The sequence below is a fragment of the Pelodiscus sinensis genome, chromosome 8 (assembly GCF_052426305.1).
Source record: "Pelodiscus sinensis isolate ZL-2025 chromosome 8, ASM5242630v1, whole genome shotgun sequence".
NCBI classification, from domain to species: domain Eukaryota; kingdom Metazoa; phylum Chordata; order Testudines; family Trionychidae; genus Pelodiscus; species Pelodiscus sinensis.
The window spans coordinates 36,976,871-36,990,782 of record NC_143059.1 but is presented as its reverse complement, the minus strand read 5'-3'; the positions used below and the strand labels follow the sequence as shown (position 1 = coordinate 36,990,782).

General features: G+C 42.5%; 1 protein-coding gene across 2 annotated transcripts in view; it reads left to right on the top strand.

Annotated features, from left to right (window-relative positions):
* Positions 1 to 13,912, top strand: part of PRKG1 (protein kinase cGMP-dependent 1) — a 935,506-nt gene that overhangs the window by 89,301 nt on the left and 832,293 nt on the right. The window contains exon 1 of one of the 2 annotated variants that reach the window (XM_075935046.2): positions 3,043 to 3,676. The exons of the other annotated variant lie outside the window; for it this stretch is intronic. Coding sequence (XP_075791161.1) covers positions 3,366 to 3,676 — 311 coding nt within the window. The 5' untranslated portion in view covers positions 3,043 to 3,365. Of the gene's footprint in view, positions 1 to 3,042; positions 3,677 to 13,912 lie in introns of those variants that run through there. 2 annotated transcript variants of the gene reach the window in all.

Sequence of the window (13,912 nt, the reverse complement as noted above, 5' to 3'; positions counted from 1 at the left end):
ATTCTTTGGTTTTAAAGTTATATCTATTAAGATTATTTCCGTGTTTATTTGTGGTGGTGTTTGTTGTAATTTGTCACTCAAACTGTCTTTGGATCTCAGTTCCCATGGCTACCACAGGAGCATGTCCTCTATCCATAAGTATGTTTTTTATTTTAGAAAGAATTTAGAGTAATATGACCTGTTTCATTGCTCATAAATATGAGCAGCCAATAACAATGGTTTAAGTGACAAAGTAAGCAGAAGATGTGCAAGCTTTTATAACCATTGATGTCAACCTATTTCAGAGCTTCATGTGTATGACGCTATATAAAACACATCAGTCCTGACCTTGTGCACCTCTGCTAGCTTTATTGATCCAGTGTAATTTCATGGATGTCTTTCCTTTTTCATGTAACATATAGCTATCTAGATTGTAGGTTATGCACTGTAAATGAAATCTAAATAAAAGAATTATGTGGTGTTATTTGCTACTCAAAAGTTATGGATCAATTTCCACTTTGGGTAACAATTGTATTGAAGTCTGGGCTTCAGTCAGCAGCCATACAATTTCATTATCTAAGTGTCAGGGTCTAATCTGATTGGGGGAAAGAAAGAAAAAATAAATATGTTGATTTAAAGAAAGGGAAATAATACATCAATTTTAGCATTCATTTATATTTTGTAAACAGCAAAAGTTATGCAGATGCACTCATCTTTATCATAGAAATATTGTGATAGAACCCAAATAATTTACTAAGATGAAGTGGGAGAAAATATTCAGCAAATTGGGTTCTGAACTTAAAATGTTTACACAGTGTCCATATTTTGAAAAGACAAATGAAATTGTATCACTCTTGGTTTAAAACAGCCCAGCTAAAAGATTTAAACTGCTGCATATTTATTTGAAATGGTATTTGAGCATTGTGTAACCCAAAATTGTTTGTTGAAAAGTATACAGAGAATCAAATACATGCAGGAAGCTGCAGAGACTCACCAAATATTTATGGTAATGTTTAGTCCTTTAAAACAATCATTTTGTACTATAAGGGATTTAGAACGTGGTTTTTTTAGATGTTCATCCATCTATATTATAGAGACTATCAGCAGGTGGAAAGCTGGGGCTGTAGAGTCACTCAAGTGGCATTACTCAACAACAGAAAAAGATAAAAACTGGATCCGTCTGCATTTTGAAGTATCTTGTATATTTTCAGTACAAAGCCACAACTGGGGAATGAATCTAGTTACTCCTACTGCATTAAAAAAAGTTTGGACCCTGACACATCTTACTACATGAGTGCTGCAACCATTCATTTGTGGAACCCTACAGCTGCCACCTTCTGTCAGTTTTTGGTCCTCCCTCCTCCCAATTCTAATGCCTAAAAGACTGAAGAGCTAGTCTAGTATCCTGACAAAAAATTAATCTTGATGCTTTCTGGTACATGAAAGCTGCAACAACTCAGATCCAGCATCTGGATTCACCTGGATCTTGTGTCCCTAAAACCCCTAAATTCTATAATTGTGATAGAAGGCCCTGCTGAATCCTACCTCTTTTTAGCACTAACACCCCACCTCATATTATCCAAACCTATATCACTGCTTCTGCTAGACCAGAAGATCTGTGCATCAAGCACATCATTTGTAAGACAAAACTAAAATGCACACTTTACACCTGGGTTTTGCTAGGTCCAGAAAATAGTCTATTGTATGTCAGGTCCTCTTTCATAATAAACATGTGATATATATCGTGGCATATGAACATGTGAAAATCCAAATATGCACATGGATCCAGGAGGATATAGCCACTTTTTTCACTTACATCTTGGGGATATATGGCCAAAGGCTTTTGTGACTTTACAGGACACTAGAAATTGAGTGAGTGTGGTCAAACTGGCAGAATCAAAGTGCTAGGTCCTTCACACTGTTCTACTGGAATTTGGTTGGATCTTGCCTTTCCTGTGTTAGATGAACTCTGTCTCTTTTGACATTGTGAGATATGGAAGATGAGAGATCAAAGCTGGCTGGATCCAGCTATTGGAACCTATTTTGTGCTCTTCATCCACTGTACTGCAGCGGGGTCTAGGGATTTTTTGAGCACTGGAGGAAATTATGCTTGTCCTCCATAGATCTAGTGGGATTTTTGGTATTGCTGCCCATCACTGCCAGGATCCTAGTCCCATCCACTTATTTTTGAAACATCCGTGTGTAACCGAGAGGCACTGAGACCATTGCCACGGGAGAGTGAAGTCTGCTCTACAGCTAAGGTTGTAGGGCAGACTTCATCATGCTCCCATGTCAGTGGTCTCAGTGCCTCTGGGTTACACAAGCCACAGGCTCTGTCAGGGTGTGCCTGTTTAGAGAGACAATAGGAGCAGTTATATCAGTTCTGGGTCCGTGCAGTGCAATTTGGGTGAGCCAAAGCCTGGCAAGGTCCAGGAAGAACCCCCAGTCACACCGCAAACAGCATTTGAACCCCCAGTCACACCGCGAACAGCATTTGAATAGCAGTCTGGTTCAGGCTGAATGATTCCTTAGGTTTCTTCCAAACTTAAAACGGACTTAATGGCGTGTGAAACCTTAACAATAGATACCTGCTTAGTCTAATAGTTGTAATTACAGTGAATTATTGGATAAGCTGTTGGCTGTAAAATCTGAATGCCTGGCAAAGGGGGAAGCGAAGCCATCCTACCCCAGCGGTAACTTTGTTGGGTGGCATCAGAAAACCGCGCAGATTTTCCTGCCGTTGCTTTAGGTTTGGCAGCATTGTGATTTATTTATTCATGTGGGGAAGAGTGAGGGGTGCAGCCGCTTCTAATGCTGGACCTGCCCAGAAAACGGGGCCTTGCTGGAGAAATATTGAAGAGTCTGGAATTGCAAAGCTGCCGCCGCATCAAGCCCCCTCTTCCGAAGCAGGGTGGAGGGTAGAGACTCGGGGAAACTCATTACACTTAAAGTAGCCCTGCCCCTGACACAGTCCTAGGGAAAGTGCATGTGTTACCGCATCTTGCAGCCGCCCCTTTCTCTCTCTTCTCTTCTCCCCCCCCCCCTCCAAGTCTCTCCCTCTCTCCAGTCTAGCCTGACGCAGGCAGATCGAAATCACCCTTAACAACCCAGCCTCCGGGAGAGTGGTGCTGGTGGGGTTCCGTTTAAGATTATGTCGCTAATCCTCCCTCCGTAGCTCTGCGCGGATCGCTGCCAAGCTCCCCCCGCCCCCGCGCAGGCTGGGGGCGTGTTTAAAGGGCTGGAGGAATCCGCCGGCGGCAGGTCGATCGGGAGCGATCGGCAAAGTTGGCTGAAGTGGGGAAGCTGCGGGTACTTCGGGGAAAGTTGCTGGGAGCGGGGGAGAGAGACAGGCTCCGGAAGCAGGAGCCCCTGGCCCCAGGAGGAGTATGGGCACTTTGCGGGATTTACAGTACGCGCTGCAGGAGAAAATCGAGGAGCTGAGGCAGCGGGATGCGCTCATCGACGAGCTGGAGCTGGAGTTGGATCAGAAGGACGAACTGATCCAGAAACTACAAAACGAGCTGGATAAGTACCGCTCCGTGATCCGGCCCGCCACCCAGCAGGCGCATCAGCAAACCACCACCACCCTGCAGGGGGAACACAGGACCAAGAGGCAGGCAATTTCAGCCGAGCCCACCGCATTTGACATCCAGGATCTCAGCCATGTCACCCTGCCCTTCTACCCCAAGAGCCCACAGTAAGCAGGGTTTAAGCGTTGTGTACATCCTGTCTTTGGTAGTTGAATGGTCTCTGTATTGTCTGTCCATCCACTTGTTTAGACGGGTCCTGCACCTTCTGCTTTCCATTTCTGTGCTCATCCTCAGAAATGCCCCCCCCCCCCCCAACCACGCTTCTCTGGGCTGCCCACATTTCTTCAGCCACGGTAGCTGCACGCATCCGTATCCCGCTGTGTCTCTGTCCAATGTCCAGGTATTTCCGAGCCCACTGTGAGCAGAGTTCCCAACCCGTGAAGGGGGAAAGCGCATTCTCCCTAGCGCTGGTGTAACCTTGCCCATCCAAACAATAACCCCGCTAACGGCAGCGTCACCATCAGACTGTCTTTTCCAATGTGGTACGTTCTTATGTCTGGCTTTTTTGTGCTCTTGGTCTCTGCGCTGAGTGTATCCGCAGTGCTGGGTGTTTGACATGTCAACTATATGAAGCAAAATAGAATTTACTATCCGGATTCGGGTGTAGGCTGATCTATCACAAACTGATTTTCTCCCCCGACAAAGGTGTTGCTAATCCCTGAGCTGATGTCAGTCAGCATCCAGAAAGGCAAATCCAATCTCTTGCTTTTCTTTCTTTTTTTAAAATTTGGGACTGCATCTGACAAGTGTGGGGGTTTCAAAGGTCTTACTTGATACAAATCCACATGTCACTAGTTCCACAGCGTTCTGCATAACTGCTTTGCACGTTTCCGGGGGCTAAGGATGTCTCTGAGCTGTGGCTGTGGGTAGGGAGCTAAGTTTGCACATTTTTTAGGTTTTAAACACCTCCCATTGGGACGCACAACTTGGATATAAAAATTGGCTCTTGGCTGTAGCTTAGCAGCCAAGCCCACCGAACTACTAGAGGAGATTTACAATATAAATCCGGCCCACTACACCTGCTAACTTGCATTTAAATCATCCCCCCAGGCGGTGATATAACTGACATAACCAAGGAAATTCCGAGGTTAAAAGTTGCATGGCATGTATGCAGTCAGCCAATTATGGCTGAGGATTAGAGCACATGTTGTTATGCGCTGCTAGGAAACTCCTACGCTGTGCCCAACAGGAGTAAAGGGCTGAGGGGAAGAGAAGGGTTTGTTTCTTTGCTCTGTGCTTTGTTTCCATCCTTAGCAGTCTTTGCTGTCCTCATCTTCTTGTAAGGAGAGGCTGCCGTAACTGTCACGTGACAGAAAACTCGGCAGTCCTTTGTTCAGGTGTGTAAGAAAGTGCTTTTCTTGGTGTTCGTCATGCAGCATAGCCGCTTCTGTCTGGGCTGAGAGGAGGTGTTCAGAGTTTACTGGGGCAGGAACCATAGGTGGACGCGAGTGTTGTTTTAGAAGGTTTATATTGAGCTCCAAGAGCAGTTTTTGTGTGTCAGTTTAAGAAAGTTTATGGGGAAATCCTAAATTTTCACTCCGTTTCCAGCTTAGTCCTGTATCTTAACTGTATATATTGGAAGACTTACGGGTGTATCTAATGAGGTATGTGGCCTTGTCTACTTATGCACATTTGGACAAAGTGACGGTCATAATATGATACTTCCCTGGTTATAGTATAGTTCTGTGCCATTTGATTGGATTTTATAAAGGGCTTTAGAGTAATGAACATAAACCAATTAAATGTATCTAAAGATAACATGAGAAATAATGACTTTGGGGTGAACAATGCTCATCTCAAGATACGAATGAAAATAAAACCGATCAAAGTCTTGCTGGCAGTGTAATATGGCGTGAAAGGCAGAGGAAGTGGTGGGTGGAGTAATAGGTGTGAGGAGTTCCTTACCTGACATGCAGTCCAACTACAAGAAAATCGGGGACCATCCTAAAGTTGAGACCAATGCGCAGGTTTCCACCAGATTCATGTGCTGAATAATGCTCTGCCTACCTTCAGGTTTACTCCTCCTCGCTCTTGTGAGCTTTTCCAGAAGGAAAAAAAGCTGCTCCAGTGACTTTTGCCACTGGGCTGTTTTGGTTGCCAACACAGTAGATGAAGGGACAATTGTAATAAATCTTTCAAGCTTTAAATAAAATTGGGAAGTCATCTATTCTTGTTTCACATTTGCAGCCACAGACTATGCAAGTTGGTTTAAGTAAGAAAACCGAGTACATCTAGAAGAGAGACTATATCCTCCATAGAGTGTTTAATCTTTTTCACTACCCAATACATGTTGATATGTTTGGTCCCGTAATCACGAGAAAGCTTGTATACTTTTAAATTCATGGTTTATATCAAAATACCACACGTATTTCATGTACTATCGGCACAATTACTTTAAAAGAGTCATTTTGGAAATAAATGTTTTTAATTTTGTTATCAAAAGGTTTGCAGTTCAGTGTACTAACTTAGCATATTCTCCTAGACCATAAGGTGAGTGGGAATTTGTGTGGGTGGAACAAATCTGCTAGAGGAAATAATAGCTCCTACATCCAAGTAACAACCCAATACTATAGCCAGTATTGATTCTCCTGTGCACGTTACAATTGTGTATCCTATTTCTATTAGATTCAGATCACTGCCCGCCTAATGTTTTGTTTAATTATTTGACGCGCCCGAATGTATTTAGCTCATCTATAATCATCAAACTTCTTACGAAGAGTTAAACCTCAGAATCCCTGCTTTTGGGTTGTCTTTTTCCTGCCTGTCTGCACTCACTCAGGCTAGTCACAGGCTAGAAGGAGACCTCATTAAGTCAAATCTGTCTAATGTTTATAGCTGACATTTTCCTTATGGTGTGTACAGCGAATGAAAGAAAGAGAAGGGGGATTGCTTTACAGTAACATGGCTTATGGGTTATTAAGGCCATTCTTGTACTACTTTTTCCCATGTGGGCAGTATGAAGCAGGGCAGTCTGGCAGTTTGTTATGACACGTGGCCATTGTATTCATTCTACCCTGTATGTGCTTCCCCATAGAAAAGTCTTTGAAGACTATTTGTGTCACTGAAGCCGAATAAGCGAGGAATAATATGTCTTTTTTTCCCCCACTGCAGCCCGATTGAGGGGCAGTACAAGGTAGTTACACAGCTGGAAGTTTGAAAGTGAGCTATAAATTCACTGAAGTTTTAGTGGTGGTTCTTAGAAAATGACACTATGGAATATATATTTGATAAGCAATAAAAGATGCTTAAAGATATGGGTTGTTGATTTATATAAAATAGGTGGTTATTTAAATCCAGGTGAGTGCCTAATATTAGATATTTTAAAATATCCGTGTGGCATACTTTTGTCTAAATCTAATAAATCAACATACCACTCATAGTTCCAAATCTGCAGGCCCTGTATGCAGTCAGGTCAAATTCAAAAACAGGACCATGTAGCACTTTAAAGACTAACAGGATGGTTTATTAGGTGATGAGCTTTCGTGGGCTAATAAACCATCTGGTTAGTCTTTAAAGTGCTACATGGTCCTGTTTTTTGTTTCAGCTAGACCAGACTAACATGGCTACCTTTCTATCACAGGTCAAATTCAATAATTGTGGCTAAGATATTTGTTTAAAAAATACTGTAATACAGAGAGCACTTACTCAGAGTTTACAGGAATGATTTCTTACATAAGAAACACTTTACTTGCAGGATTACAGGCAATTCAATAAGACATTTAATACAATGTGTTCTCAAATACTGACAGGAGGTAATGTAATCGCATCAGATTAGGGTGTGTTGTTGGGATCCTTTGATTTAGGACACACATTCACCAGAGTGAGCTCTCAGGGGCCTCTTTAGTAAGGTGAGGGTGGTAGAAGGATGCGATTTCCTACTGTAGCTGGTTGCCATGTTTTAGTAGTTTGAGAGTGTAACTGTAATGTGTAGTTTTGAGCATTTGACTGTGAGAAGATTGTTCCCCCTCTTCAGATGCCAAAAAGATTGTATTTTAAAATGTATCATTCTACAGAGAGAACTATTCCCATTTGAAACCTTGCACATCTCATCCTATTAATTGTTTCAGTGCTGTATTTGCAGCACGTTCATAGCCCTCTTAGAATTAGTTGAGATCACACTGCTTTAATAAAACGCAGAAATGATTAACATGAGGCGAAGGGCAGTCTGCCCTCCTTAATTCACACGGCTTGACTCAAGGTTTGCAGCAGTTATTGCATTTCCCTGCCGTTTTAGGTAGAAGTGTACCTATGTGCTTAATTTCCCTGTTATCTTAAAAGGCTATTAATAAATATCATCCAAATCCCATCTTCTTTCACAGACACTAGGACTAGTCAGACACCAATAGACTTCAAAGAGGAGATAGCTTAAGGTGCGTTGGGGCTAATTTTGAGGAGCAGCCAAGTTCTGTACCCCCAGGAGAGGGGGTTTATAATGGAAACACTAACAGATCCTTACATCCAGGGACACTAGTTGCTGCCACTGGAATTATAGTAGCAGTTTTCTCTGGCTGTGGGGCCCCGTTTCCAGGCTTGGGTTCCTTGTTGTCACTGTAGACGAGGATTTGGTTTGCTAGTGGGGATGGGCAGAGGGAAGCAGACTGTGCTCCTATTGTTGCTGTTGGCTGCTAAGGCCTGGGCACATTCTTTCCTTGTCTGCTTAGCAATGGAGGCGCTCCGCAGTATCCTAGCAACCAGTGTCTAACGCTAGACTGCGGGTCTTCGCGCCATCTCTCCTCTAGGTGCCTGCCCGTGCCCAGGCAGTGGCGGTGTTCGCTCCTCAGCCCCGCCGCTCTGCTCTCGGCGCTCCCGCGTACTAGCTACGGGCCCGGAGGGAGAGCCAGCCAAGCGCCCCTAGGCTGCCTTGGCGTTTAGCATTCCAGCCGGAATTGTTCAGCAGCTGCCGCCGCCCTCTGCTCTCCCCCGTTAGAATCCGGGGCGATGGGCGCTCGGTAGCTTGCAGGGTATTTCAGCTACAGGGGGATGTCTCTGGAGGTGCGCGCGAGGAGGAGGAGGAGGGGGGTGGTCCACCCAGCGCGTGGCAGGAGAGCAGCAGCGCGCGAGGCAGTCCCGGGAAGGCCCCTTTGTCTGCCTTCTGCAGCGCTAGAGTAACACAAGCAGCGCTTCCATCCCTGACTCAACCCTGAACTCTGCGCGTGGGAAGGGGGAGACGCTGACGGCGGAGCAGGGCTCAGAGCAGAGACTCGTTTTTCCACTCTCCCTCGGGGAAATACAGGAGGCCTGTGGGAACCAGGCTGCGCACATTCAAAGCTGCCTTCAGCTAGAAGTCCTGCCCCCGCGTGCTCTGTGTTTGTAAGTCACAGCCGTGCAGCAGGGTCCTGCGGCGGCGAACTCCCCTCTGGGCTTGGGGGCAGTGGTCCCTCTAGGAAGCAGCCCCTCGGTATTTGCGGTCATGGCCACGCTACAATCCCGTGCAGCGTGGAAAAGATGCCGAGCCCTCGCAGCTCGAGGCTGTCTCAGCCCCCCATTCGCTGTCTTCCCAGCCAGCTGAAGTTTTTCCATAGATATTTTGTCCTTTTAAGGCAAATAGCCGGGGCTCAGCACCGGCTCTTGAATTGAAACAGAGTACACTAGCAATGAGAGAAGCAGGAACATACATATACCCCCTCCCTCGGTGGCCTCAGGGTACTGAAACCAAGGAGCAGTGACTGGCGGAAGTGGCAACACCTAATCTTGATGCCTTCGTAGTCTCTTCTGTTTCTTCCCCTCCCTCCCCCACCTCATTGTACAATAAAATACAACTTTTGCTACTCCAGTTCCACTGCACAGGAAAAAAAATCTGGACCTTGCCACAGCCCTGCTCAGTACTGCTTCCTCCCCCACCACATACAAGGATCCAGCTGAATCCAGCTGGAGAGTCTCCCAAACTTTTGCTTCCAATTCCAGTGTTTAAAAAACCAGTGAGATTGTTCATATGGCATGAAAAACATGAGGTTTTTTTTATGCTGGTGCACTGGTAAAGGCCAGCTGCAGCTTCCAGTTCTGCAGGATACATCAGCATTTAGACTTTACTTGTTTACTCTTTAGCTTGCATAGTTTAGGGACTAGGGTAAGAAAAAGGCTCAGATCCAGGTTCTAAATAGGAGTTTTGGCTGCAGTCATGTCAAGGCCAGCCCACATCATTTTGGTATCTGAGGCAGGGAGCTCAAATGACGCCCCCATGTCTCCTCGCTTGGGCCAAAACTTTGAAAGGTCTCAATTCTGCCTTCTTCCTGTTCTATTCCTCTCATGGCACTCCACTGTCTCTGTGCATCTAGAGCAGGGAGAATACATATACACCAGCAGCAGACACAATTTTCTACACTCTGGGTCCTAGTGGCCATCCCCCACAGTCTGGCACCTGAGGCGGCAGCTTCAGTTTGCCTCACGGTAAGGCCAGCCCTGAGTCATGTGCCCAACACACCAAGATCCAGATTCCACCAGAAGAGTAGGAGTGACTCTTGTTCCCTATGCTGTAGAATTTTGAAAAATGAAACCCTAAACTGGCAGGATCCTGGTACATACATCTCACTCCCTTCTCCCACCTCTTGAATGTGCATATCTGAACTTCTGTTGGAGTTGTGCCCAGATGCCACCACCTCACCAGCCCTCCTATTTGGATTCCGGTTGATTTGGTGGAGACTGGTAGCTTATTTCTTCTCTCTTACTCTAAACTCTGGTTAGATGCTTCTAATTGTTTCTCATAGGACCCATTTAAATATGAAATTTAATCCCTATTTCCTAGGACTAAGAAAGGCAGAGGAAAAGCTTTTCTATACAGATCACTATTTAATATAATTGCAAATACCTATGATAGAAAATAAGCTGTATCTTACCAGGGTCAATAGCAAAATATCATTTTTGTTCCTGTCTTAAAGTACAAAAATGCATTCACCATATAGTATATAAAACACAGTAATTGAAATAAGGATGTCTGGAGAAGGAGAGACATTAATTACAAAGGTAAGTTAATCCTATGGGGGGGGGGAAACTTTTATTAGGAAAACATGTTCATGTTACACTTGAAGATGTCAGAAATGTCATAGATAAAATCACATGCCTAGAGATAGGTAAGATTTATTTGTAACATCTCAACATTTTATTCTCCAACAATTTGGTGTGAAGGAATCTGTGTGATTGGCAAAGCACTTGAAAATCCACAGACTCTGCCTTGTGATTTTCACTGCATGGTCAATACATTGACTGTATTATTTGTGGCAGTGATGTGACTTGAAGCAAAACAAGTTCTGAATTTGTGTACGGTACCATAAAATATGGAGAGAGCTTGACAAAGTTTTAGAATATCTAATGTTTCTAATAATTCAAGCGTACTTTCATATCCTATGGATCACTTGTTGGTAAGGGTTTTTTTGGGGAGAGTATACACATGAGTGACAATTGCATGGCATAGTGCTTTGGGATGTGTTTAATAAAATCCTATAGAGTTATTTTAGGATAATGGCATTATTTAAGTTAACATTTCACAATATAACTATTTCTGTGAAAGAAGGTGATTTCCATTTTAATTGTCCACAGTCTTGCAGGTGATTGTCCACAATTTTTCAGGTTGCCTTGCTCAACAAAAATAGTTATTTTCTAGACCAGTCATGCTACAGATGTATGAGGCCCCATGCCTAAGAATAATACCTTTTGAGATCATGTGCAGTCTTCTGGAGATATGCTGTTCATCATCCCAACTGTCTGGTCAAATCTGTAAATTATGGTTTTGATAGCATTTCTAACTTGAGCCTCTGAAGGAAAGAGGAGAAAGTGTCAAAGAAAAAAAGCACACAGAGTTTTTCCCCTTTGGAGTTATTGTTTATGATAGAATATAACATGGATTAGTAACACTGCCAGATGTTCATGTGCCCAGAAAATACACTGTATGAGAAAGCACAACTGATACGCTTGTTGTTATCATTTTTAGACTTGTTTTATTGAAATCATTAATGACTGAATTAGAAGTTTCACATACAAGATATTTTCTTTGCATGTAGATATGTATCAGGCTTACGTGGGTTTGGAAGGAAAAAATCTTTTTTTTTCTTATATAATTAGTCAAACTAGGAGACAGAAAAACCTTGCGATACCTTGTGATATTTTGTGAAACAATTATGGCAGCATTGTGGGGAAAAAAGCTGGATGCAAAATAGAAAATAACTCAGAATATACATGACAAGCACTGACATATGCAATGGTAAGGCAAGATCAGGATCTTATTGAAAGTAGTCCTATTTACACAATGGGATCAGACCTGCAATGTAGAGGAAGGTCACTGGAGTGCAGCAGAATTTGGCTATGCCCATTTTCCTCAGCTATATACCTGGTGTATTATTACTTCAAAGTGAAGCTTCAGTCATCTTCAAATGACTGGTTAATACACCTTTACAGGATCTAGCCCTGCTATCACAAGTAAGGACTAATCAAATCAGTAACAGTTAATAAAACTGAGTCCTGAAAGTTCATCACAAGGACTAGGAAAAGTGATCCTATGCATTTTAGAAGGCAGCATGCTTTCATCCATACAAGTATTAGTATTGGAATGTAGCCATGTAGTATGACTTTCTGTTTAATGAGTTGACCCTGGGTTTAATATTGATCTCTTTACTCACATGAATGAGATTACTCATCTGAGAAAGATTGTCAGGATTTGCTCCTATTACTGTTCTAAACTCATGAAGTACAGATTTGGGGACCAGTAGTAATACTGAGCACACAGAATGGGTTACATATGAAAAGCTATGTACAATAACAAACAATGGCAGCCCTCTTAGGATTTTCTGCAGATGGGAAAGATGAGTTACAGAGAAGTTAAATGGCTTGCCCAAGGTCACACAGCTAGCCTGTCAGAGGTGGAATTAAAATCCAGTCATTCCTGGCTATTTACTCCATTGTTGGATCACAAGGGCTAGGTAACAGATGGAGGACCAAATTTTGTTTGCTTTAGTTGGACAAATAGTGACTCTAATTTCAATGGGACTACTTGTGTGAGAACAATAGCCATATTTTGCTCTCATTAGCTAGAACACAAAGATGTATAATTAAAAGTACTGTCAGCATAAACATTTAAAAAATTCTCATAATTGAATAGTTTAAGAGAAGGTTGAATAGTTGGCAAAGATTTTTGGAGATACCTAACCAGTTTTTCATAGTGGAAAGCTTGCTGGGCAAATACTAGAACAAGTTTTATTCTCTTATCTGTGAAAGTTTTCTCTTTTTTTTCATTGCTTCTCATTTGCACTCCAACAATCTTTATGCTGATTGTATAAAACAGCATCAGGAATTACAAGGATTCTATTAGACTGAAATTGGTCCAAAATCAAGGTGTTTTGTTTTGTTTTGTTTTGTTTTAATATTGAAACCTATGACCAATAGCTTCCACATCTAGGCAGTATGGAGTGCTTCTACACTGCACCTTTAGCTTGAAATAAGCTATACAATTTGAGCTACACAAATTTCATAGTTTATTTTGAATTAATTTCAAAATAATTATTTCATAATTTGGCGTGCTCTACACAGCGACAAATTTTGAAATAGAGCGCTATTCCGAAACTTCTCTTAATCCTTGTGGAACAAGGTTTACAGGGCCATCAGACTAGCACGCCCATTATTTCAAAAGATATTTTGAGCTGTCAAGATGTGGAACAGCTATTTCAGAATTGGAAGAATTCTGAAATAGCGCTGCTGTCTAGACATACCGTGAGAGTTCTGATTATTCCCATGAATCAGGATTCCACACTGTTCATTTTCACCAAAACTGATAAACTAGTGCCCCTTCAGGCCAAGAATAGTTTCTAGATTTTTTTCAGTTGATCAGATATGGCATGCCAAAGTTGTTGTGTTACAGAGACAAGTCACTGGGTTGAGTGTTAAACCTTACTTTACTCCATTTTGGCTAAACAATTCACTCTCAAATTAGAGAGAATGGTTTTTTTTAATTTTTTAATCCTATATGTTTTTACTATGGAAAAATAGCCCATGTCCAGTTTAAAAAGTAACAGTTGTTAAAGGAGTATTTTTAAATCAAACCAAACAAACAAAAAACAAAGGCAGCTTTATGCTTTCTGAAGACTGTACATTTTGTCTGAGAAAATCATAAAATGTGTGGGGAATGCAAGCTTTCTGTAAAGCAAACGGCTAATGGGTGTACAGTATACAGTATATTGAGCCCAATGATACTCCTGTGAAAGTCATTGTCTTGGGTGAGAAAAAGATTAGGACCATGTGTATACAACATATTTTTCTTATGTGTTTTCTATAAACTTCACTGGACTCTTCTATATAATCTGGTAACAAGAAAAAGCTGCTTGTTTTTTATCAGTTGCCAAACTTTTAAAAATGTTGTA